The 27,714-nt window shown below is 38.6% G+C and overlaps 2 protein-coding genes across 12 annotated transcripts in view; one reads left to right on the top strand and one right to left on the bottom strand.

Moving 5' to 3' along the window:
• The window catches only part of DDB2 (damage specific DNA binding protein 2), a 44,854-nt gene extending 33,642 nt beyond the window's left edge, over positions 1–11,212 (bottom strand). The window contains exons 1-2 of one of the 6 annotated variants that reach the window (XM_058161796.1): positions 11,090–11,212; positions 10,586–10,792 (exon numbers count right to left, since the gene is read on the bottom strand). Coding sequence is in view for 2 of the 6 variants with exons in the window: in XM_058161798.1 (XP_058017781.1) it covers positions 7,366–7,371 (6 nt within the window). In the remaining 4 variants the exon portion in view is untranslated. Of the gene's footprint in view, positions 1–922; positions 1,077–7,365; positions 7,478–9,383; positions 9,921–10,585; positions 10,793–11,089 lie in introns of those variants that run through there. The other 5 variants (XM_058161798.1, XM_058161793.1, XM_058161797.1 and 2 more) reach the window with 5 other exon arrangements.
• Positions 8,782–27,714, top strand: part of PACSIN3 (protein kinase C and casein kinase substrate in neurons 3) — a 38,670-nt gene continuing 19,737 nt past the window's right edge. For 2 of the 6 annotated variants that reach the window (XM_058161805.1, XM_058161800.1), the window contains exon 1: positions 10,137–10,280. In XM_058161805.1, the coding sequence (XP_058017788.1) occupies positions 10,256–10,280 (25 nt within the window). In that variant the 5' untranslated portion in view covers positions 10,137–10,255. Of the gene's footprint in view, positions 9,034–9,828; positions 10,102–10,136; positions 10,281–27,714 lie in introns of those variants that run through there. The other 4 variants (XM_058161804.1, XM_058161799.1, XM_058161802.1 and 1 more) reach the window with 3 other exon arrangements.

The raw sequence follows: 27,714 nt of genomic DNA, 5'->3' as shown, positions 1-27,714 counted from the left end.
ATTATATTATGTTATGTTATATGCAATTTAGGTTTGTTACATAAATGTTTCTAACCACATCCTAAGGTTTGTCAGTAATCACCAGCTCAGTGATTCATGCATTTCCTTTCCATGTCAGATTCAGCAACACAATAAAGTTCTGCCGAAATTTTAAAAAGTTCAGAAAGCAATCACAAGCCGAACTGAGGCATCGCATTACCTCCTCCTCTACCATGTAGCATTTTCTTAAGAGAAAAAAGACTCCCATGCAGCTAAGGAATTTTTGAATTGTGAGATACCTAGATTGGTTGACTAGGTGGCTCAGTGGCTAAGACACTGAGCTTGTCAATCAGAAAAGGGCGGTGGTTCGAATCCCTAGTACAGGTCTCCTGTGTGAGCACGGGGTTGGACTAGATGACCTCTAAGGTCCCTGTTACTGTTACTATATTCCTGGCTTTAGGACAAATTCTCTACATCTAACCTGCCTCAGTTTTGAGAGGCTAAAACGCAGCTTTGGGATCCTGGTGCAAAGAAGTCTCTCTCTTTCTCACTCTCACTCCCCCCCACAAAAAAAACCCCACACACTTCCACACACAAATAAAGGCGTTTTGCCATCAGCATCGAACAAGGAGTATAATCCGTTTCACTTTCTCTCTCTCCTGCTCAAGACTTTATTTATAGGCACCCGAAACTTCCTCCTTCTGATATATTCAAGGGCTGACTTACTCGCAGACGCAAAGCCCATTCAGAAAGGGAAAGAAGAGTGGGAAGCCGGCCGTCAGCATTAGCAGGACGCCCAGCTGCAAAGCAAAGCCTACGCACGTGCCCAAAGCAAAAGAAACGCTCTCTCCAAGGCACGAGACTCTGGGACAGGCTGAGGAGTTAGAAAGGAAACAGCAGCTGCACGGCCAAGAGTATGGGGGGGGGAGAGACCCCTCCTCACCTGGAGCCTCGCGACCTAGCTCGCACGTTCCCCCGTAGCGATGCAGAGGCTCGCCGGGATAGGCAACCCCCACTCAGGCACTTGCCTCCCGAAATCTCTCTCCTCGATAGTTTCATAACCTGGCGAGGAGGAGGAGGAGGAGGAGGAGCGAGCGAGCGAGCACGAAAACAGTGAAGCGGTTTACGCGGGAAACCCGTTTGGGTTCCGGCCAGGCCTAGAAACGGAGTGACGGGCCTCGTTCACCAAGGTTCCCTCTCGCCGATAGGGGGCGCCGCAAGGAACGGGCCGCGGTCCAAGAAAGGCGAGAAGGGAAAAAAGTTTATGGAGATTCTCAGTCATCCTGGTCATGGGTGTCCCCAAAGCTGCTTTCTCAAGAGGCAGCTGCACTTTTCTTTCTTTTTCCTGGAAGAAGCTTCTTGGATGATCAGCGCACCAGCCTGCCTACCGTCTCTGTCCTAATGTTTTCTTTTATTCATACCCTTTTCCGTGCGTTTATAATTATGTTTACACCTGTATCTGCCATAAAACACATGCTTGACGAAAATAAATAAAATAAAAATTAAAAAATAAGAAACGTCTTCCAGGAAAAACTTAAGTCCAGTTGCCTCTTGAAAAAACACCTTTGGAGTGAGGGGAAAAGCCAGCACACAAGGCTTGAACTCTCAACACAGGGTGGGAAGAGGGGTAACTGGAGTTCAGACCACAGACCAAACAACTGAAAGAGAAGAAAAAGAGATCCTTTCAATCTTTCTCATAGAAAGAAAAAAATAATTTGCCCATTCCCTAAGCCAGTTAGGGATACAGGCTTATAGCAGCAATTCTCTCGCCCTTAGGTTGGGGGGAGGAGGCACCTCTGATGACACAGTTAACCACCGGTGGTTAATTTAACTGTGATTTAAATGACACCCTAACCGAACTACCCACACAAACTTATTTATTGCACAAGTTGCTAGGTTAAAAACGTGGTTGGCTAGTCTGTTCGTGGCAGTTTAGAAGGCTTAGTGAAAGGCATTGTAGAAAATGCAAGAATGGAAAGGAAAAGATTTTGCTAAGGAGAAAAACCATGTGTCGAGGAGTTTGCTTATATCCTGTAGTTCTGACACGGTTGTAGATTTATCTTAGAACGTATAGTAGTAGTAAATAAAATCAAAAATCCAGCAGTTATGTGACAGTTGAGGCAAGTGTAAATTTTTAGGTGAGTTTTACATACAGCGGAGAACAAAATAAAGAAGAAAAACCAATGTTCGCAAGAAGGTGAGAAAACATTTGCATTACAATCTATTTTAGTATTAGGTGTTACATACTGTAGAAAATGTCCAAACATAGTTTTTGATATAGTCCAGTAAGAACTACAGGTCATTTTCTTGACTGCAAAGATACATTTTCCCATTTACCACACAAATTGAGTTTTTATAACCTCCCACATCAGAGCTCTGCCATGAGAATCTCCATTTCCACCCAATTTCTTTTAGAAAAGAAAAAAATCCCTTACCTAAAACAATATACTTCAAAAATAATTCCAAAATAGCAATTAGCCAGTATGAATGGGACTGATTTTAATGATACAGGACAAAATTAATTCATTGTTTCTCCTTCAAATATTTATATATTTTAATAAATAAAAAAATAAAAAAATGTTCTTACTAAATATACTATGTGTAGTATAAATACTATGTGTAAATACCACAGCCTTTAAATTGTAGAAAAAGCATGAAAGAATAAATGCTACTACTGTAATTGCATTTAAGAGTATGAATTTAATTTACTAGGGCCTCTGTGGCTCAGACTTCTAAGATAGTCTGTTATTAACACAGCTGCTTGCAATTACTGCAGGTTCTAGTCCCACCAGGCCCAATGTTGACTCAGCCTTCCATCCTTTATAAGGTAGGTAAAATGAGGACCCAGATTGTTGGGGGCAATAAATTGACTTTGAACATAAATATACAAATAGGATGAAGACTATTGCTAACATAGTGTAAGCCTCCCTGAGTCTTCGGAGAAGGGCGGGATATAAATTCAAATAAAAAAACAACAACTCGAAAATAGTTTACCTATGTGCTAGAAAATATATCCCAAATCACAGTTGAGTCTTTAGGATGTATAAGATCTAATTTCTAGTACCTAAATTATTTTTACCAATAGGATAATATGGGTAGAGTTACTCACCTATTTAGCAATAGCATTTAAACTTATATACCGCTCCATAGTGCTTCACAGCCCTCTCTAAGTGGTTTACAGTGTCAGCATATTACACACACACACCCAAAGTCTGGGTCCTCATTTTATCACTTGGAAGGATGAAAGGCTGAGTCAACCTTAGTTAAAATAGTTTGTGATTTGTGTGAATGCAGACAATTGGGTTACTTTAACAAAGTGTGAACAATAAGTGTGAACAATAAATAAATAATTATTCAGTTAATCATGAATTAGTATGTTGTGCAAATTAATTTATACATCCTACTAAGCTATAGGTTATTTGGTTTTGGTTTAATATGTTGAATGGACCCAGACAATGTGATTAGTAAACTATGGCTGATAGACTAACCCTATCAGTAGACAAATCATGCTTTTAATAAATGCTGATTAGTGTGCATAACTTTTAGGCTCAAAAACTAAGGGAAAGATGAAAGTAAAAAAAATTGAGAAGGCATTTGTTAGAGATGTTATAAAATATATTCTTCCAACAGATGACTAGACTGTTTTGCCAATGGACACACCACAATGTTTCAACCACGTTAAGAAGAAATTTGTCTTTTTTACAATTGTATTATGTAATCTTGGAAGGAGTGTTTACTTTTTGATACTTTACAGTCTAAAGAGAATAGGCTATATCCACAAGTCCTTTTCTCAAGGTTTTCATTACAGGCCTTGAATGCTTGCAGATAATTAAAATAAATTCAGCACCCACTTCTAAAAAATTAATATACAGATATGATTAAGAACAAGAATTTAAAAACTGTGTATAAATAGCTCACTTTATTTGCATCTATTGTCTTCAATTTTTTAGATATCAGTGATATATAAATTACAGCTAATCTAGGAATATTAACAGGTGGAAAATATAAGCTTTTCTCTATATAAAAAAGCAGGTTCTTAGATATTTTAGCTGCAAAGGTGGGGAAAATGAAAGCTTGGCAGGATGCTAACAATGTCCATAGCTCAGTGGTAAAACCTGTTTGGTCTCAAGGTCAATCCTTGGAAAGTCATTAAAAGAATGATGGGGGGGTGGGGAGACCTCTGTCAAAGACTCTACAAATCATTACAATTGAACAATTGTAGATCAGCTGGAGCTCTTCCTATGTGTCTTTAGCAGTTAAAAAAATGGTCTGAGAAATAACGTTTGTACTGATAGGAGGTAACACTTTATTTTGCCTATTTTTACTTGAGATCAAGGAGGAAAAGTTTGTTTTATGCATTTTCTTTCTACTTTTACTTCTGTTCCAGGCTGGAGAGAAAAAAAATGCAAGTTCAATCTTATCCCATATCATTTTAATCAAATGTCTTTCTTTAAAAATAGTGTGCAAATCCTTAAAATTCTATATAAAAGGTAAGATAGTAAAGCAGGCTATAGAGTTCTATTTGAAAGCCGCAATTTTTGTATAATTCTTTTTATAGCACGCTAAAAGGTTATAGAGTTGGAAAAGACAGTTTTTCTCAAGAAATAAAAGTTTGTTTGTAACTGCTTCAAATGAGTTTCATAAAGGAAAGTTTGTTCCTGCCAATTTGGGGGTCAGCAGTGACACGCTACACCAGAACTACACTTTAAGTAATCAAGAACAATTAAAAAGCAGCTTCTGGATTTTGGAGAGATCTATTTTCTGAACAGTGAGATGAATTCTGTAATTTCTTTCTTTTTAAAAAAAGAGGTAACTACGGTACCTTGAGTTCTGTAATGAAGTATCATGGGAGGTTAAAATGCTCTGATACTCTTTTGTCTTTTCTTCAGTCCAATAACAAACTTGCGTCCAATAATACTTTTGCACAAAATCTCGTCTGTTTATCATATTTAGAATCCAGAGAGACATTGCTGGAGATGATAGTATATATTATAATAGAGGAAGAGCATGTTACTGTGAAGTTGTTGGGGCCTGTGATGGTGCTCTTCATGTTAATATAGAGGCAAAGTAGACATCTCTTCTGGTTGTAAGATTTGATTTGGGTATTAGGATCATTTTTCCATTTTTCTGGTTGCTTGTGAGAATTGGTTTCATGTTGGATGTAAATCAGCTTCTGTCTGTCTGTAAATATAGGCCTGATACCCAATGCCTGAGAAAATGAATTGTTATTGTCTAGTATGGATTGTAGCTTATTAATAATGCATCTGAGTTGCTTGAGCTGTGAGGTGTAGGAGACAACCAGTAATATTCTATTATTCTGTTTTTGTGGTTACCCAATGGGCCCTCCCTAGCTCTATTGATTTGTCCGTTGGTCTTGCTGTAAGGAAAGTTCAGCCTCTGAATGCTTGTTTAAGTCCACCAAAGCATCTCTGTGAAGTGGGTCAGAACAAATGTGGTTGTAGCATACAGCTTGTATATAAATGGTAGAATTGATTATGTTCAGTATTCTACCTCTCGCTTGGACTATTGCAATGCTCTCTACATGGGGCTCCCCTTGAAGAGCACCCGGAGACTCCAGTTAGTCCAGAATGCAGCTGCGCGGGTGATAGAGGGAGCGGTTTGGAGCTCCCATGTAACACCCATCCTGCGCAGATTGCACTGGCTGCCTGTTGTCTTCCGGGTGCGCTTCAAGGTATTGGTGACTACCTTCAAAGCGCTCCATGGCTTAGGACCAGGATATTTACGGGACCGTCTACTGCCATCTTCTATCTCCCAGCGACCGGTGCGTTCTCACAGAGAGGGACTCCTTAGGGTGCCGTCAGCCAAGCAATGTCGACTGGCGGCCCCCAGGGGGAGGGCCTTCTCTGTGGGGGCTCCTATCCTGTGGAACGAACTTCCCCCTGGGCTTCGTCAACTATCCGACCTTCGGACCTTTCGCCGCGAACTTAAAACCTATTTATTCCGTTTAGCTGGACTGGCTTGATTTTAAAAATTTTAATTTGCTTTTATGGGTTTTAAATTTTTGTAAATTTGTATAGGGTGTTACTGTATTTTAAAATTTTTGGCTAATCGAATAAGTTTTTTAAGGGGTTGTTCTTAATATTATATGTACTGTTTTCTTTGTATTTTATTCTGGCTGTGCACCGCTCTGAGTCCTTCGGGAGAAGGGCGGTATACAAATTAAAATATTAATATTATTATTATTAGGTGGAAGTGTATGTGTATGTGATTCCCTGTGTGACATAGTGTTTATGAGTTGATTAAATCCATGCACAGTATAAATCTACCATGACCTCAAGGAAGTAGACCTGTTTTATAAATTGGTTGGGGCTAAGATTGATGGTAGTGTGGAAACTGAGATGTTGGTGGAATTTGATGTAAGATTTTTTTACGTTGCAGATAATATCAAGGAATTTCAAGGAAAAGAGGTTTCAGGAAAGAAGAATATACGAGATATTAATCTAAGTCAGTTATTAAAAAGTTGGCATATCGTGTGACTACAGCCATGTTATTGATTTGCAGATCAATATTGCCAAAGATAAAAAGGGATGCAGTGGCTCAGTGGCTAAGACACTGAGCTTGTCAATTGAAAGGTCGGCAGTTCAGCGGTTAGAAATCCTAGTGCCTTGTAACAAGGTGAGCTCCCATTACTTGTCCCAGCTTCTGCCAACCTAGCAGTTCGAAAGCAGGTAAAAAAATGCAAGTAGAAAAATAGGGACCACCTTTGGTGGGAAGGGAACAGCGTTCCGTGTGCCTTTGGCGTTTAGTCGTGCTGGCCACATGACCACAGAGACATCTTTGGACAGTGCTGGCTCTTTGGCTTTGAAACAGAGATGAGCACCGCCCCCTAGAGTCGGGAACGATTAGCACATATGTGCAAGGGGAACCTTTACCTTTATTGCCAAAGATAAAATACTTATGTTATAAAGATACATAGTCTAGTATCAAACTGTGTTGCATTGACATCAGTGATGTTCACAAAGTTGTTCACAAAAACAGAAAAATTGGTTGTTACCTTTAGTTCAAAAGTCAAGCCCTGAAGTGTATTATTACTGTAAGCTACAACCCATACCGAATAAACACTGTACTTGCTTAGGCATTGGGTGGCAGACTCATGCTTGCACCCAACTTGAAGTAGATTCTCACAAGCAATCAAAAACAATGGAAGATGATGTTAACATGGAAGTAGAGACTGCAACCAACCCAAATATCTATGTTGCCCCCACATTCACAACAGCAGCAGCACCATCACAGGCTTCAACAACGTCACACACAAGATTTTTTTTTTTTGTTTACATTTATACCCCGCCCTTCTCCGAAGACTCAGGGCGGCTTACAATGTATTAGAACCACTTTCGCATGTACCCCCTCTAGTGCAATACATACCATCATCTGTGGGGTCCTTGGTATCTCTGAGCTTGTTGTTTTCTGGAAGACATTTCATTACCAAGCCAGGTAACATCTTCAGTGCTAAAAGGGAGTTGGGTTTTCTCTTCAGCTAATAATAAACAACAGCCTAATCAAGAAACCACCAAGATCACTCCCACCAACACTGGCAGGGCAAACCATTAGTATATAAAATTAGAGCAACTCCCCTCCCCTCTAGCACTGATGATGTTACCTATTTTGGTAATGAGAAGCACCAAGGACCCCCAGTTCAACACTGAGTTACAATCTTTTCTATCAATACATAGTCTGTCATCAATGCCCCAGTGGATTCCAAATGGGACAAATATGTCACACTGTGTACAAACCTGAACAAACACAATGTTTTTAATACAATGTAATTAAAGCTTACACCTTTCAACAAATGTATTAGTCTGAAAAGATGCTATTAGATTGCTTCTGACTTTTGGATATCATACAGTAGACCAGGAGTGTCAAACTTGGCAACTTTAAGAGGAATTCTGGGAGTTGAAGTCCACAGGTCATAAAGTTGCCAAGTTTGGACACCTCTGCTGTAGATTAATAGTCCCCTCCTATTATTTGTACCCTAGTAAATCACTTTTGAAGGATAATTATAGTTATTTAGGTTTGCTTAGCTATGGTTTTGATGCACTGATTCTTGTTTTACGACCCTTAGCAGTGAATAAACTGCTAAGGAAAATAAGATTATGTTCCTATGGACAATTTTCTAGGACTGAACTTTCCGATAACCTATGGAAACACAAGTATTTTTCTGATACCGTGGCTAAGTTTTACACTCCTTGCTTCCTTTGACTTAATGTAATGCCATGCACCTATGTGTACAAAATATCTTCCTATTGAGTAATTAATCAGTGACTATTACTTACATATAAATGACTCATAAACATTTGCATAGGGTGTGAACTTCAGATAGAAACAAGTACTGGCATATTTCCGTTGGCTGTAGAAGCTAAATGACTAGTAATATAGATTGGGATATTGTGTATATTCCTCAGAAGAATACTGTCATTTGCATTACTTCAAAAATTTTAAAATCTCGCAGATACGGAAAAGTTCATAGGTCAAATGGAAAACCTTGCCTTAAATGAAATAATTATTAAACAGTGGTATATATAAAATAAATGTAAATTTAGTCTCAAGGCATCACATCTTACAATAACCAATAATTTTGAAATGTGAGGATGGTTTTTTTTTAAATTGGAGACCTAATACTATTTAACAATCCTGAATGTAACCTGAAACTATTGCAGCACCTGGTACTGCTTAATTTGAACCTTAATCATCCCCTCCCACATTCCATTTCAAGGCCCAGCATTTCAACCTTCAGTCAGCCTTTTGCCCCAGGCTTCTTTCTCTGTTTTTGTAACATCTTGTGAGATGAAGAAATATCAGGGCACTTCAAAAACCTTTCTATTTTTATTACTTTTAGAATGCTCTTATAAGATTTAATAAGGATTCTGAAACTTTTAAAATAGAATGATAGAAGTGGAACTATATTTGTCAGAGCAAATGAGTGGGCAAAAATACATTGACCACCACTGAGCTTTTCTCAGCCAGACTTTGCTCTTGGAAACAAAATGACAGGCTGATGATTATAGGCAAGGAAGACACGAAGCAGCAGAAAAGGTAAGTTAGCTTTTCCGTGTGCAACACAACCAACTCAATAAGTGGGATTCTTCATACTTATTACTGTCCCCCTGAAGACAGCTTGAGAACAGAGTGTCCATATGAATCACAAGTTGTTGGGTTTTTTTGTTTTTGGTTTTGGTAGAGAGGAGTTGACTGGAAAACTCTCCGCCTAACTCAAAGAACATATAAACGCTATCTTTAGGTGTATTTGTTTAATGGCTTACTAGATAAATACAGCCTATTTACCTAAATAAGTACAGTAGCTATTTTTAAAATGGGAGTTATCTTAGATATTGCAATAGTTTTTCTCCCTGTGATATCTTCCTGTAATAAATGAGCATGCTTACCAAGCAAAGTATCTCATCGAGGGCTCGTGTAATTACTGAGTGGGGGACGGGTTCTGCGGTTGGAGATACTTGAAACTGACGCCGGCGTAAGCTTTTTTGCCTACCCCTAGAAGTAGGACTGGAAGGGTTCGATTACTCATTGGCAGCTCCGCGCTTTCCACACGTGCGGAGGCGCTGCTGTTCCGATGGCGTCCCAGCTCTCAGCCCACAGATTTTCTTTCTTCCAAAATTGGGTGGATACCGACTCTCTCGCCCCATTTCCAGGATGGCCAGCTCAGCCACCACGGCTGCTGGGCAGGGCCTCGGTTCATCCCCAGAGCGGCAGCGGGCTAATTGGATCAGAAAGTCCCTCCCGCCCCGTTGCGGGCAGGGGGGGTGGAGGAAACTCCGCGTTTTTCCCGGCTTCCTAAAGCCAGGCCTCCTTTGCCCAGAGCACACCAGCTCCCGCAAAGTCCTCCTGGAAACCTCTGGGGTTTGCCCAAGTCCGCCCATTGCCCGGGAGGCGGGCCAGGCCCCTTTCGCTGGACGTCCAGCAGCTTGAAATAGGGGGAGGGGCTAGCTCGGGCCGAAGAGATCGCTCGCCGGAGCCAGCCGAGAGAGGCGGATTGATCCAGCCTGAAGGGCTTGCGGAAAGGTGCCTTCCCTACCCGCCTGTTGCACCGGAGGAGCCCCGAGACTTCCCGCTCAGCGGGAATCCTCAGAGCAGCCGTCGGAAGAGGTGAGTCTCCTAGTAACCCTGCTCCCTGGGGGCTATAGCGGGGCTCCAGTTAATTGCGGCTTCCTGCGCCTGCTGAGCTGAATCCCCCAAGCCGAGGAGAGGCTTCCGAGCGGAGGGGCTCCTGCACCCCCCCCCCGTCCTCCATCATTGGGAAATGCCTCTTGGACCTGACTTCCCGAGTAAGTACGAGGGCGCCCAGACTCCCCTGACTCGTTTTCCGTCGCGCTCGGCTGTTCGGGAAAAGGGGTCCTGGAAGTGAGAAGACAGAGGGCGATTGTCCTCGCTCAGCTGCTGTGCCGGGGAGGGAAGAGCGGTCGGAGCTCAGAGGGGGCGGAGAGGAGCAGCGATCGGCGCGGGGGGCTGTGCGCTCTCCTCTGCAGCCCTCGCTGCCTCCCGGCCGTGGTTTTGGAACTCCCTCCCACGTTGCTCGCGGCGGGCAGGGAGGGAACAGAACAGCTGTCCCGGTTGAAACTGCCACACCTACCGCTGAGTTTCTGCCGAAGAAGGCATCGTCTGTGCGTACTGGATTCGTGTCCCTGATCCCCGCTATCGGAGTGTTTTGTTTCGTTGCCGAGTGGGGAGTTTTAATTCTAAAACCGACTCGGAACCCCGGTCCTTTAGTGCGCCCCTCGGTTCCTTGGCAGGGATTTCGGAGCGGGAATTCATTTGCTGCGATGCAGCTCGAGGGGTCCTGAGGGGAAAAAAGGAAGACGGGAGGTGGGAGAGGGGTCTCCATTGTGAAGGCGAGAATGGCAGGAGCTACTTCTGCTGAAACCCCCGAAGCTCCGGGTCCCTCAGGGAGTTGGCACAACTCTTGTTAAATAGAAGGGGCAGAATTCGCTGTGGGAACCTTCGCCCTGCCCCAGTCCTGTACTTTTACAGGACCTAGGCAACGGTGTTGGCTGTTTGTAACTCTTATTTTCCCCATCTTCATAAAAACCAGTGTTAAGCAACTGTAGCTGCACAGTATAGGAGCTAGGAGTAGTACCTTAGGAGAGTTCCATCTGGAAGCACCTGTAGTTTCAAGTCTAGTAATCCTCTTCTTCCTGGTGTTGTACTTTCAAATACTGCATCCTGCTTTTAAATAATACCTTGATATTTGACAGAAATAATCCAAAGATAATTTAGGACATTGTCATTTGCTTACTCACCGCATACTCAAGGTGAGAGAATTAAATAAGTGTATCTGTTTAAATGGGATATGCCCAAATCCGCCTGAGAGCATATTAGTGTATCGTAACATGATGGAATTTGAAGGGACAGAAGGATAAAAGTTGAAATTCTTATAGTAATAAAACAGGAATTATACCGCTTCAGACTTCCACTGATGGTCTGTGTTAGAAATAAACTTCTTTTTAGCTGGGAAATAGATCTCTCAAAATCTTGGACAAGCAGAATCCAGGAGATTCTCAGCTCTTGTGACTTTGTTATTGGGCTTCAAAAATTCTGGACTTGTCTGATCAGAAGGAAAGAGGTTCATATGGCTGCACTCACATTTTTACACATACTATCTGTACTTTGTCCTTTCTTGACTTGGAAGAGGTCAGAAGCTCTTCAAGACAAATGTCAGAGGAATTTTGCAAGCTGTACAAACTGAACCAGTCTAACAGCTTTCTGTGCCAACCAAAGTTTCTTTACTTATTCTATTTCTTTGAAGAGTTGGTCAAATAAGAGAGAAAGCCTGAAGTGCTTCAAATATCTTTTTCTGAATTTTTCATGGCTTTCATGGATATAAGATCGAAGCAGCTATGAGACTACTTATATTGGAATATCTGTTTTTAGTAATACATAATAATATAAACCTGCCTGAGAATTTCTTATCTTGTGAATAGAGTTGAAATCTTATTTTAAAAATGATGTCATTTAATTAGATTTTTATCTAAACACTATGCATTACGTCTCTTAACATAGAGAATAAAAATGACAATGACTGGTTTGGATCTATAATGTAGAGAATAAAATTACACTGACTCACCTAAATCTAGGCATGAGCTGAAGTGGAACAGAAATGAAATTCTTTATGGTATGTTGCACAATAAAATACCTGATGTTTTATTGAAGGCTTGTTTGTTCCAGCCCTTGTTCCATGGCTTCTGACAGCTATGACGACTGAAAAAACAAAATGATTACTTAACCTCTCACAAATGCTAGCTAGGAGGTAGAAATATATGAGATATCTACAGATTTGTGTGTTTTTGTCACGGGAGCCAAGATTAGGCAGTAATTTCAGCTAAGCACTTTATTCCCCTACCTTTTTTTCTACTTGGATTCCTGAACACAGAATATCATACTTTCACCAGCATTTCAAGCATGGATCTGTGCTATTTTTTCTAGAACAACAGAAACAAGCTTCTCATGGGCATTTAACCTCACAATTTCCCAAGGGTGGGAGGGGAGCCTAATTTTTCAAGATGACTTGAGATGCTATTGGTATAGCCAGAGGAAAGTTATTTTGTGTGCTTTTAAGTAAAACAGATTTGCCATTATAACTTATGGGAACAATATTTCTAGGTTTGAGCCAGGATGTAAAGAATCACTAACTATGTGACTTCCAGTTGTCTCTAATTTTGGGGACAAATATCCTAGGCTTCATGTTCCTTCAGTACCTAAGGGATGAGATCTTATTGCATAATTGAAACAAGCCTGTTTTAAGGTAGAGATGCATGTTATAGGACACTAGCTCTTGAGGTCCTTGAATGCTTTCTGAGCGTGATTGTTTGCTTGCAGATATTTCACTGTCTGATTAGGCAACATCCGTGCGAGCGAATGTGAGGTTCACTCCTTGTTTATTATATACTATATACAATAGCTTGCCCTGTCTGTTTGAAAGCCATTGTATGCATTGTATACAGGTAGTGACTTACAACCATTCGTTTAGCAACTGTTTGGAGTAATAACAGCACTGAAAAAAGTGACATGACTGGTTCTAACACAATTGTTGCAGCATCCCCACAGTTACGTGATCAAAATTTGGGCACTTGGCAATAGGCATATATTTATGATGGTTGCATCATAATTGGTGGGGTCACATTGCCAGTTGCAATCTTCTCAGCGGGAAGCTGGATACAACAATCCAGCAACAACAATCACATAATTCACTTAACAACTGCAGTGATTTACTATAACAATAACTGCCTTAGCAATGTAATTTTTGGGTTCAATTGTGGTCGTAAATTGAGGACCATCTCTGCATAGCATATAGGTTCCATAAATCATGAATATAGAAAGGAGGATTATAATTGAATTAAAGCAAACTATTAAATTTGATTTAGCTACTTCCTAGTTTTTTTACTTAACTGAGATTTGGGCGAGGCTAAAATGCCTTTGTAGATTCTTCAGGACTTAATAGAGAGATTATTTATATTCTGCCACAACCAAAAATTATTCCCTGTGCACAATGGATAATCCACTGCTGCTTATTTCTAGAGCATAAGGATGGTTGGCGCAAAAACTCACAAAATTGCATCACTATTCACATTGTTGTTAAATTCTTAACATATTTATGGGTGAATTTAGTACATTTTTCAGCAAATGATTAAGTTCTTTCCATAGAGGATATTATTCAGACATTATATCACAGATTATCAATATGTGAGACTTGATTATTTACTATAAGATTCATTTATAAAGATGCTCTTTTTTTCTGAGGGTGAAAAGAAACCAAAAATGTAGATTGAGCTAAGGAATCTGTACATAAAATCTTGCAAGCTACAGTATTCTTGTTTCAGGGAAGTTTTCTTATAAACTAACTGCCCTTCCTTAAAACATTCATTTTAAGAATGTTTTGAGTTCTGTTACATTTCAATAAAATTTTTATTATTTGAACTACATATAGAAAAAGCTGTAAGATTCACATTGCACAAAGAGAAACCATTCTGGGCCAAGAAACCCTTCCTGTAGTTGATAACTGTGTTACAGAATCTACATGGCAGGGTTTGGAATAACCTATCAAATTGATTTCCAATGTCAACCCATAAACAGTCATGCTTTTGAAAATATAAAAGCTGTCCTTTTCTGCTATCAACTGCTATACTACTGTTTCGTGGGTTTTTATTATCTTAGATAGGAAGAAGAGCGGTGTGAATGTTGGTTTGTCATTTGGACTAACACTTTCCTTGCTTGAACCACAATCCACAGAAGCTGTAGCTGAATCTTCCTACACAGTTGTTTACTGTATAGCCATTATTGAGCTGTCATGTCAATAGATGCATTTAGGCATAATCTGGGTCACTTGACATGAAAATCACATGCCTCGGCATTGGATGTTTAAATGCACGGCACTGCATTAAGAGTAATTTTCTGGATATTTGCATTGTAGTATTGGGTATTATGTGTGGCATAATTGGATGTTTAAATGCATAGCTCTGCATTGTAATTTTCTTGATATTTACATTGTTGTATTAGGTATTATCTGTGGCATAATCATGGTAGGTTGCAATGAGTTTCTTTCACAAGTTAGCCATCCTTCGCATACTTTACAACAAGTTGAGACAATATTTCTGCTATGCAGGAATTAAAATTTTGTAGGCTTGTCTAAGATTCTCAAGTCACATGATTTAAGAATACAGTAAACGTTTGATTTAATAAACTAACAGAGGGCAGAACTGTCAGATTCAAATTCATTTAAATGTCAGTTGAATCGGATGGTAATACAAGAGAAAAATCTGAAATGAGATTTAATGCATACATCAAAGGGTGTAACAACTGCATAAAATGATGAATGGTTTGTATATTGCATCTAAAGACTGCTAAAGTAAGGTCAGTTAATTGAAGGTTAATTGCAGTTAGAAATATATACAGCTGTTTGTATATAGATGTCCTTTCATGGACTATAAACCTAAAAGATTTTATTTTTAAGCAGAGTTGTGCCCATGTGTTGACAGGATCTCTTAATTTTCCAGTCACTTGATATGTATCATATTATGTACTATCTCAGTAATCATCACAACAAATGTCTTAGATTACTAGTATCCCTGTGTTAAAACAGAATGGAAGTAATAAAGACAAGTGATTCTTACTAAGATAAAGCACTAAATTCATGGGTGGGTTGATAATTGCAGTAGAATAATATTTGTTAGTCCTGATATATTAACATTTTCATCCCTATAAACAATAGAAACCCAATTACATGCAATTATTACTATTTTATTTGTGTAGGTTAGCTACCCTTGAAATATCTTCACTATACACTGGAAGTATAATTCTGTCCAACTCAAGAGTATCATTTCCTATATATTACATTCCTGCGTTAGCGATTGTAGAGCCTCAAAATGTGGAATACAAAAGTAATGTTTCATTTATAGGTTGCTTGTTGCAAATTTTTTCAATACAAGCTTTCTCTAGATACAACTTCATTCTCCAAATTGGGGAAAAAAAGAATCTTGATCCTAATTACTCTTGGTGTCTACCAGAGCTTTCTTCATATGTGTATATATTACTGGTGGTCTTTGATTCACGATTACAATTGGGGCCAGAATTTCAATTGCTAAGCAAGGTAGTTGTTAAGGGAGTCACACCTGATTTTTATGACTTTTTTCTTTCTTTTCTTTTTTTGCCACGGCTTTTAAGCAAATTACTATAGTTAAATGAATCATATGGTTATTAAGTGAATCTAGCATCCCTCACTGACTTTGTTCTTGGAAGCTGGCTGGGAATGTTGCCGGTTGCAATCACATGATCTCAGGATATAGAAACTGTGTAGATATATGACAGTTGCCAACACCCAAATTTTGATCACGAGACAGTGGATGGATGTGTGACCATAAGTCACTTTTTTCAATGCTTTAGTAGTTGATGAATGAATGGTTGTTAAGTCAAGCACTACTTGTGTGCCCATACAATTTATATATACCTTTAGAAATTTTCAATGTAGCAAAATATACAAAGCAAATGGGACCAAAGATAGAAAAATGTGAGAGAGAAAAGAACAGCTTTAAAAAAAAGAAGGAAAACAAAATATTTATGCCTTCTACTTTTCTTTCTGTTAAGTAATTGTTCCCTTAACCTTTCTCAAACCTCTTCATCCCTTTTTGGTGTCTACCAGAGTTTTCAGTTATTCACTAAAATAGGAATTATGCTATTTTTTTGGGAGCTGAGGCCTGTATTTCATAATTTAACATGCTGCGGAGGAAGGATGTCAGACCATGAGGAAAAAAGTGACAAGTGGGGATAAAAATTTTGTTAGCATTAAGTTAAATACTGTGTAATTACTCCCCTCTCACTGAGGCACAAATGATCAGACTCAAATTATCCTACTTTGAAGCCTCATACAAGGCCTAGCTCTTTGGAAAAGGCTCTAGTGCTGGGAAAGATGGAAGGAAAGAAATGAAGAGGATGACCAGCAACAAAGTGAATTGGACTCAGTTACAGTGGCACCGTTGGAAGACCTGAAAGTTCAGATTAAGCAGAGGTCATCACGGAGAAACTCTATCGATGTAGTCACTAAGAGTTAGTATCAATTTGATGAGACATAATCATTCCTCGTGTGTTCAATAATTGTCCTGCGTGTCAATTAGAATTCAGGGAGAAATTTTGTAGGGCCTCGAGGGAGGCTGCACCCAATAGTTTGGGAGTAACGTGTACTCTTGAGACCTCAGGTTGCGTGCCTGTAATTAAAAACAGTGATTATGTTGTAAATTGCACATGGTTTTTAAAGCACAATGTTAATGATTCTTGTCAAAACTGTGAAAGTGGAAACAGTTAAATATCACAATTTTCTTTTAAAAAACCTGATTAACGTCATTCAAACTATTTAGAATAACTTTTATAAATATTTTTGTATAATTCAAATGTTCTTCCCACTAAGACAGCACATTATTAATGTCTTTCATTGATATCGTAACTTCTACAACCTTAAATCTTCACAAGTGTTGTCTGTATTTTAAAAATGTAAACTTATTCTAATAGTTTTAATTTTGATTTGATTTTTTTATTTAAGATTTGAGTTGATTGTCTTACATTAATAATAGCATTATATACTGGGTTCTCTCAAAACATTACTTTTAATATTAATGGATTAATAGCATGAAAATTGACAACCCCATTTTAGATGTTTTGAATGCTTACAGTTATAGATGTTTACAGGGTTCATATAGCAATGTTTTTAAAAGTATGTTCCATACTCAAAAGGTCCTGTGAATATTATGGCAATTCAAATTATTTTTTTTGTCAAATCTTACTTCACACATTGAAATGTCTGTACATGCAATTCATATATTTCTAATTGCCATTTTTGTAAGTAACATAAAATTGTGTTTTTTTAAATATAAAGAAACTTTTCTTTAAAAATAAAGAATTATAACATGTTTTTGATTTCTCTACTTTTTTTAAAGTGGAGAGAAATACATATTCCTATTTTGTTTTTACAAAAAGCTGCTCCAAGGTCTTGACACTATAATGATGTTCCAGCTGTAGAAGTTTAGTTTTAGTATTTGAGCCCCAAGGGGGTTCAAATTTTGAAATGGAAGTCCCGGTATATCACAAACAGGCACCATGATCCAGATCTAGAAACTACTTTTGCTAATCATCTTGACAAAAATCTATAGAGACAGTAGCTGAAATAGAAACCATTGGTTTGAAATTAAATTGTTCAGAACCTAGATCTTTCCAATTTTCCATATAAAAGATGCTGCATGGCTGCTTTGTAAGGTTATGGTTAACTTCAACTGTGAGTCTTTGGGCTCTACAGCTGGAAACATTCTTTTTCTTGAGCTGCTATGCTTTTGAAAAGACCACCATTGCTTCTTCGGTACTCATTCAATGTATCTGTACAGAACACAACAGTGATGTATTTAAGGAAAAACTGAATTTTTCCAGGTATATGTTATATGGCAAGAGAGCCAGTGTACTGTAGTGATTGAGAGCATCAGCTAGGAACCAGGAGACCATATGCTTCCTTAGCCACTGAACTCATTCGCTCTCTGTTGGGCCTCAGACAGCATCAAGCTCTGTAACAAGCTGGCTGAAGAACGAATCTTTTATCACATCATTCATTGGTGGTATCACCATGAGAATTAGGCAAGCACATTTCAGAAAAAAAAAGAAACCAAGCAGAACAAATGCTAAATAAAAGAAAGCTGTGTTTCCAGGGAATGTGGAGCTGATTTTCTGTGCCAAGATGCCACTTCTGTTAAAAATAAGTATAATGAATCTATATATTAGGAAATATAAATATGTTTATGTAATATGGGCTTTATTTCATGTAATATAATTGTTTCATGTTATGAGGAAAGAATCATTATATTGAAAGTGAATGGTGGTTAGCTATGGAAAAGTTTTAGGAATTGCAACCTGGCTTTACAAAAGGTAACATGATTTCTTTATTCTTAACCATCAGGGATCTTCAAGCCTTTTTCAGCGTACTGCAATATATACGGTATATATAATTTTGTTGCAAGTAACGGTTTCTGTTACTGGTGTGGGCGTGGCCTGCATATGATGTATCCAGTTTGACACCCCTGGTCTAGGAGTATATTTTGCCACTCATATTTTAGATTGATGCTCTGGGTCAGAGGAATAATACAAGATAAATTAAAGCAAATTGTTGATTTTTGTATGGTGACATCTAAGTAGATCAGTAAGGAAGCAAAAGATAAAATCAAAAGAAGAAACTACAATTATACACTTTTACAAGGAATAGTTTAAATAAGGGAAGTGGAATGCAAGATAAACTCAAAAAGGAATGTATGCTGCAGAATTGGAAGAATTAGGCCTTAAAGCCTAATGTTCAATCAGTGGTTGCATTCACAGAACGTATTCAGATATAATTTATTTATGCAACCTAGCCACAGTTGGCTGAGTTCTTATTATATAAGAACCAAGATTAAACCATGATTGCAAACCACTCTGACTCACACAACATATGCTATAAATCTAATAACTTAGAATGTTATGTGAATCCAGTCAAGAATGAAGGGCATTGCTCTATAAAGCAGCAGCTATATGTTACATTCAAAATAAATGCATTCCCCTTTTTTTGAAACAATACATTCTCAAAAAAAAAGAGGAACCTCCATCCTGATTTTCCAATCCTAATTTCCAAAATAGCTATAATACATTCTTTGTGGTGTTAGGCATCCTTCGATGTGGCTTTTGTTTAAAGAAGAGTGCTGCATCCTGTTTAAGATTGAGAGAAGTGGTAAACTAATAACATCTGGCCTCCTTCCTGTGTTGAGCAAAGAGGTTTATCAAGAGTGCTAGTCCTTCCCTGTATCTCTTCCATCTGTTATTCCCAGATAAATTCTTCCCCAAATAAGCCCTTAAAGCAGGGATCTTCAGTCTTGGCAGCTTTAAGACTTGTGGACTTCAACTCCCACAATTCTCCAGCCAGCATAGCATAGCATAGCTGGCTGGAGAATTCTGGGAGCTGAAGTCCACAAGTCTTAAAACTGCCAAGTTTGAAGACCTCTGCCTTAAAGTAATGCAGGCTTGGCTGATGCACAGCTGTAAGTTTTTAAGTTTGCTACTAGTGGATGGCTCTAAATGCTTACTTTGAGATTGTTTGGATTTTGTTTTTCTTGGAGGAAGCAATTTAATAAATTAGTTACTGTGGCAAATGGGTAAACAATCTATCGAAGCAGAAGAACTGATCACAAATAAGCAATAAAAGCACGGAGGTCCTTACCCTTATTCTGTTTCATTAGCAAACCACTTTTAGTTTAAGAAATATGTCTTTGGCCTCTCAGTGTTTGAATTTCCTGAACTTTTGCATATCACCACCACTTAATGCTATCAGATATTAATGTAGGATCTAAAAATAAATCATAAAGGGATTCTGGATGAAAAAAATGCTATCAGTTTGGTCTTTATTTCATAAAGCCATCTCATATGTGATGAAAAAAAATGATTGCATCTCTATTTCAATCCCTTCATGTAAAGGGCTAAATAGTTTTGTGAGTACTATTTTATTAAATAATTAGGTCATTTGAGCCTGCCGTACATACATTTTATAACTTGAACGCACACCAGTGCACACCCCACAGCAGTCTTGGAAGGCCTATAGGAAAAGATCCCTATGAACTAAGAGTGTGACCTTGTAGATAGGAGGTTATTGAAACTTCAGCCTGTGTCTTGCTATGCTACACCCTCTATAAGGATCCAATGATCTACCTTGTAACTCCTTACCTGCTAAAATACCAAGGGAATTCTGATTTTTTTATATGCATTTGTTATCTGACCAGTGTGATTTTATCTCCTTGAATTCAAATGTTGGTATACTGATTGTAAAACTAGACAGATTTGCCTATCCACCAACAATTGTGATTTTTTTTTGCTTTATTTTTTAATGTGCTTCTATCTGTAATTCTGGTCTCTAATCATAATAATTCTCTATACATTCCGCAAACCTTGTTTCACAGTGAATCAAAGTACAGTTTTCAACTTACAACAAGTTTCTTAGTGACTGTTCAGAGTTACAGCAACAAAAAATGTGACTTATGAGTGTTTTCTTAGTTATGACATTTGCAGCATCCTCACGCTCACATGATTAAAATACAGATGCTTGACAATTCATATTTATGACAGGATCACGTGATCACTGTTTGCGACCTTCTGACAAGCAAAGTCAATGAGGAAACCAGATTCACTTAACAACCAGGTTACTGACCTATCAACTGCAGTGATTCATTTAACAACTGTGGCAAGAAAAGTTGCAAAATGGGGCAAAACACACTTAACAAATGTCTCACTTAACAACAGAAATTTTGGGTTCAATTGTCATAAATCAAGGGCTGCCTGTATACAGGTTCTACAGGCTTCTTATGGCCCATTCTTAAATGATTCTGAAGACCTCTATTAAAAAGTCATTAGAGTCTTATCAATTTAAAAATTACTGAACACTTCAGCAAACAGACTTCAACACCTTAGTCTTGAAATGGAAAAGATGGTCATAATATGGGGATTCGTTGCTGCCTGAGAATTTCATAAATAAACTAATTCTGTAGCACAGAACTCTGCAGAAGAATATCAGGCCATCTGTCAACTAAATCTCAGATAGATCACAACAATGGTTGCAATACACAAACAAAGCTATAGAATTATATTTTTTAAAAAGAACAAATAATGGTCTTTTGGAATGCCAAATAAAAGTCCAGGCTTAAAGCTCATAGTTTTGGCAAGACCAGAATTGGGTCACTCATGATAGAATACTCTCAGATGTTACTAAACTGAAGCAGTTTTTGTTTTGTTTTTTACAAAGATACAAGAGACTGATGCCAATTAGAGAGTATGGCTAAAATTGTTACAGCTTTCAATTACAAGCAGTTATTGAATTCAGGGGAGTGATTACTTTTACATACTGGCACATCACAAGTCAGATAAAAACAAGTACCAACAATTGGTGATGTTAGTTTGGTCATATTCCCTTTATATATTGGTAGAGGTCACATGAAGCTCTGATAACAATAAATAGAAGAGAGGTAGAAAATTTAGAATTTAGAAAATCCAAAAGCCAGCAAATACTTATTTTTCCATGGGGCTGTATTTTCTGTACATATTAGTTTAGTCTTTGAGAGAAATCATAATTCAGTGAATAAAAAAGAATCATGACTGGACAGGAAAAAATAGTGCCTATATGGCAGGCTTAATGGAAATTTTGCTTGGGCATATGGCTGATACAAGCCTTGTATTGAGTTATATTAAATGCAGAGCAATGTGGAAACCACAGAATTGGACAAAAATACTGAGACATCAAGAAAAAACTTGAAATTAGTAATATATTGCCTCAATATTATTTTCTAAAGAAGTACTGAGAACTAGATTTGTAGTATTTTAAAATACACGGCTCATTTAGCTTCAGAGTTATTTTGTTCTGGGAGGGGTTATGGCCTACTTGGCTTCATTTGTCCTTGGCCGAGACACAGTGCTCCATTTGTGGCATCAAAATATTCATGCTTCCAATACCAGGGCAAGGGACATGAATTTCAGGCCTATAAGAGGAAACTGAGGATATAGCCTTTCCTAGTGATCAAATTACGGTTCAATTCTTTTGGAAGAAACCTGAGGAACCCCTTCCCATTAATGATACATATAATTTTGTGTTGGGGGAGAAATGCATAACAAGAAATGGGAATATTATTGGACACTGGTTGTAGCGCTGATAGAGAAAAAATGGTAGCTGCCAAATGTGAGAATAAAACAGAACATAATCTTTAAAGTTTGTCTAGAACTGATGGGATTCTTCTCTTCTCCGGGATGGCTTAAGGATGAAATTGCTCTCTTTAAGAGTTTGGAAAGAAGGTGGACAAAGTGTTTTAAATTTCTTTGGGTATGGACCAGGTTTTTTTTATCAACTTTAAGGTACACTAGTCAGAAGTTGACACAGAATTCTGGTAGAGGCCTGAACAAAGCAGAATGGTGTGATTACATTAATTTTCATTGACAAGCTTTGGTTGATACAGCATAGTAGCGTATTAAATTATAGCAAATAAGTGGTATAAACTACAAGTGAGTAATTGCATCTTCTCTCTTTTGCACACTAAAGTTTCTCCCCCTCTATCTCTAAACATTACATATCAGAAAAACAGCAAACCTTTAACCTCCATTTCAAAACACAACCCCCACCCCCACGTCACTCAACCTTTTGGATGCATTATTCTGTTCATTTTTAAAACAGAAAACAATTGTTGGTACCAAAAAAGTTACCCACTCTTGCCTGGGACAAAGTTGCACTCTTGAATAATATACAGATAATCTTCAATGTACAATTGTTTGTTTAATGACAGTTCAAAGTTGTGACAGCCTTAGAAAAAGTGATTTATGACTTGTATTCACACTTATGTGGCCACAGTCACATGATTGCAGTTGGGATGCATGGCAACTAGTTAATATTTATAACCGGTTGTGATTTGCTTAATGCCTATCTGGGGAAGCTGGATTTGCTTAATAAGTATATGACTTACTTGATGACTATAAATTTAGGACTCCCTGTGTATTCGTTACTAAAATATAAGGTTGCGCGTGTCTATGAGAATGTCTATGAAATGGCATTGAACTTGATTATTGCACATAGCAGTCAGTTCTCCAGGTCCTAATTGGTGACAAGCTTCACTTCTTACGCCTAAATTTGTCATAAGTTCCTGACAGTCTCCCTGTAGATTTTGCTGATTCATTCTTCATTGGAATTGGTGACTTGCCCTTTCTTGTTTCCTAGTATCGGGAAGAGTCAAACTTTTTCATCTAGTCAGCACTCTTGGAAATGTGAAACCATGCTCTGACCAATCCCATGACACACATTTATCAGCAAGTAAAAGTGGTTGCCCACCACTCCTTTTCCCTCCCAAGTTGAAAATTCCACCCCAATTTATTTTTGTCCTTTTGTCCTGGGCACATAGGTGACCAATTTCCAGGCAGTCCAAGAATGCATTGGGGTGAGCCATTCACTATTTTTACTTCCTAAGGGTAGACATAAAGCCATTAGAGGATGACACGTTCATTTGAAAAAACACTAACTTTCCTTGCAGTTTTCTTGGTTTGCCAAAAGCTTCCTTCCCAGGGCTGAGAAAGACTGACTAGCTTAAAGTCACCCAGTTGGCTTTCATGGGTAAGGCATGAAAGGAAACATTGTCTTCGGGTTTCTAGCCTGATGCTTTAACTATTACACCAAACTGGCTCTTCCAAACATTATAAAATTATGTTTTCTGATCAGATAATTTAATATGCTATAGTATGTGCTAATAAGGCATATCCTATAGCCGTGATGGCGAACCTATGGCACGTGTGCCAGATGTGGCACGCAGAGCCCTCTCTGTGGGCATGCATGTCATCGCCCCAGCCCAGCTCCAATTGCGTTTCTCCATTCTCTTCTCACGAAGTTGGAATTGATTGACTGAGCTTTTTCATTTGCGCACTTCACAATGGGGGAGACAAGGTCCCGGACTCCACCTGAAGCCCATTACAACACAGAACCACAATGCAACCCTGCGTTGGCTCAGCTCAGCCAAAAAAAAACCAAAACAAAACAGTTTCTTTTCCTGCAGAGCTGCCAATGCTGGGATGCCCCACCTCCTTGCCAGCCAGCTGAGCATGGGTGTGCTGCTCCTGCGTTCGTCAGCCTTCGGACATCATTCCCACCACCCAGCACTAGTTCAGGGGTTCTTCCTTTTCTTTTTTATTGTTACTAAACAATAATATTTCAAAAGCAGAAAAAATGAAGGGGCATAAAAGTGCATTTATCACATTTTTCTTAGAACAAGTAGCTGAACTCTGTCTTGTTTATCATTATTTTAGGTAGTAAAACCTCATTATTCAGGTTAAATTGCCGTGTTGGCACTTTGCGATAAACAAGTGGGTTTTTGGTTGCAGTTTGGGCACTCAGTCTCTCAAAGGTTTGCCATCACTGTCCTATAGTATATATAAAGTCTTGAATGAAAGGTAAGTAGGTAAATAAATACTTCAATTGATTTCTCTAAATAAGATAACTCTAACCCTTTTCAAATTTTAATGACAGTTTTCCTATAATATAGGCTGCATCATGGAAAAAAGCAAAATTATTGTCATTGAATCGTATCTATGGTGGTGCATGTTAATGACCTGAATTTACAGAACAGTCAGCACAAAAAAAATGCAGTCCTTCAAGTAACTCGGATTAAAGCATGTAAAGTTTGGAAGACTTTAGTGAACAGTTTAAATTAGATATAGAAGATAACAAGGACGACAGTTCCATCATGAGGATAATGTAGCGCCTTTTAAGGGGTTTGGCTCCCTATATGTGGTGCCCAGTCTTGGGGCAGTTAAAATTTCCAAGCCATGTTCAAGGCCTCTCCTATTATGAACATATTGCAAATGCCCAACTGGGAGATCATCACCACATGTTTCACTGCCACTAGGATAAATCAGCACAACTGATTTATCAAAGCTGACAAAAGTTCCCCTTTTATGATATTATTGTTGGTTTGTTGCACAATCAGTCAGATGTTTAGACTGGATTTGGCATTTTTATCAACCCATTGAGTCCTTTCCAAAGACCTGGGATAGGCAGATGTTGATGTTGATGGTATTAAAGGTATGACAGGATGTAAGCTGTTGTGAGTAAAGCTGCCTTTTGCAATTGACCGATGGTGATTTTGTCAAAGCTAATGATGTTCAAATGGTATTCCAGTTGTTTTGGGATTGCACCCAAGGTGCCTATATTTTTTTTAATTATTATTAGCGTTATTATTAGCACTATTAGTATTTCACCTCTATTGCTTTTATAGGTAACTCAAGGTAGTGAATGTACCTAATATTCCTTCCTCCGGTACTTTTCCCACAACAACCCTTTGAGGTAGATTTGGCCGAGAGTGACTGGCCCAAAGTTATACAACCAGCTTTCATGCCTTAAGGCGGGTCTAGAACTCACAGTCTTCTAGTTCTTTAACCACTGTAAATATTACAGCTGTAAATGTTAATAGATTTTTTTTTGGTAATAGGATTCAGTCTTAAAAAACATATTGATAGTATAAGTATAAGTATCCCCAAACTATGGAAAAATATATACCTAACATCGGGAGGGAATGTATGAAATTATGGCTCAAGCAGTATAATGTTAGAGATATACAGGTAAATCCTAGCATGTTTTATCTTTTATAATTATAAAATTAGGTCCATGCTAACATGGCCACAAGTTCACTGTCATTGCTTTGACAGAAATAAGCTTCCAAATTCAAAAATGCATATCCAATCTGATTCAATATGCAATTATTTTGAAGACATCCCTACCAATCATTAGTATGGCATACAAGTTGAGTTCCTGAAATCCTCCTCTATGGTTTGGTTGACTGTTCTCTGACTTATCCTTTTAGCAATGTTTCTGCTGTAGAAATATCATACTAATATGTCCTTATGTGATCAGATGTCTTACTCATGTTTTAAACTGGATTAGGCAGTTTGGAGGGATATAAATTCCAAGGAAGAAGCTAGAAAATGCTGATTTCTGGCTTCTTTCTCTACTAGTTATCTCCTCCCAAGGATTTGTAGGCTAGGAAATGAATCCTTGCTGATTTGGAAAAGATTGAATCTTATGTTTCATCCCCCACACCCAAGTTAAATTCGCTTATTAATTACAGATAATTATAGTAGGGCAGTTCTGAAATGTAAAGTACGTAGGTTTCCTAAAACTAAAAATGATATACTAGCCTTCAGTTGCATTTTGACCAATTGAATCATCCTCCAAATACTGATGCATGCAAATACACTACAGTAGCCAAATGTCCACTTTTTCTGTGTATCTCTATAAATAAATTTATCACTAATTTCCATGACATCTGTTCACATTGAAGTTAGTAGTAGCCTAAAAGTCTTTTGTAACTAAAGAAGTCATAATAGATTGAGCACACCCATAGTGGTGCCTATAGATAACATGTTAGAGAGAGGTCTGTCATCTTAGGATTCGTTATTCATTATACAATATATCAGTATTTATATTACCATGCCTTGGAGTTACTATATTTTAGTGTGAATGAAGGATTGTCCTGAGTGTAAGGGAAAATTTGATAACAACTGCTTAACGTTTTGTTTCATTTATATGTAAAAATATGTCAGGCTGAACTACCCCAGTTTGGAAGTATTTAAAATCAGTATCTAAAACAGCATGCAGATATAAATTTTATAGACTCTAATTTTAACACGCGTGCACACAACAAAGACACAAACCTTTCCACGTGCCAAGAACGTGGTTTTTATTACAGCTAATAAAAACCATTTTCTTTTCTCTGTCTAAGTGCCTCTTCCTGTTGCTTTCTCACATCTGCCCAGAATGTGCCTCTGAAGAAAGCTTATCATTGTGATGTTTGTTACTAATGCTGCCACCAGCTACCTTGGGCTGGTGGGTTAGCAATTGGGGTCAATAATACTGCCAGCCCTATTGATGACAAGGAGAGCTCAGATATTACATTTTTAAATACACTCATCAAGTGACTTGGCATCGGGAGTATCAGTACCAAGAAGGGGTTCTGTTTTCAGTAAATCTATAGAGAGCCGATTTGGTATAGTGGTTAAGACATCAGGCTAGAAACTAGAAGATCATGAATTCTAGTCCTGTCTTAAGCACAAAGCCTGCTAAGTGATCTTGGTCCAGTCGTATCCTCTCAGCCCTAGGAAGCAGGCATTGGCAAACCCAGGGGTGGGCTGCTAGGGATTCACAGGGGTTCAGGAGAACCTCTAGCAAAGATTCTATGCAGTTCAGAGAACCTCCAAATCCCACTCCTGGTTGGCCCCACCCATCCCTCCCCTTCCAAGAGTACCCACGTGGCCCGTTTTGGATGCAGGTAAATGCAGGGCATGCATGGAGGCTCAGGGAGGGTGAAAAATGGGCCTACCGGAAGTTCGGGAAGGCCAGAAATGGGCCCGTTTCTGGTCTCCAGACAGCCTCTGGAGCTTGGGGAGGTCGTTTTTGCCCTCCCGGAGGCTAGAGGAAAGCCTCTGGAGCCTGGAGAGGGCAAAAATGACACCCCCCCATCGTGGTGCAGGAGGTCGACTAGGCCACACCCACCATGGCCATGCCCACCCAGCAAACAGGCAGAGAACCTCTTGCTAAAAAAATTTAAGCCCACCCCTGAGCAAAACACTTCTGAAAAATCTTACCAAGAAAACTGTAAGGGTTTGTCCAGGCATTCTCTGAGAATCAGACACAATTGAACA

Source organism: Ahaetulla prasina, chromosome 1 (assembly GCF_028640845.1).
Source record: "Ahaetulla prasina isolate Xishuangbanna chromosome 1, ASM2864084v1, whole genome shotgun sequence".
Classification (NCBI taxonomy): Eukaryota; Metazoa; Chordata; class Lepidosauria; order Squamata; family Colubridae; genus Ahaetulla; species Ahaetulla prasina.
The sequence above is the reverse complement of the archived record's forward strand: the minus strand, read 5'-3'. Positions and strand labels throughout refer to the sequence as shown.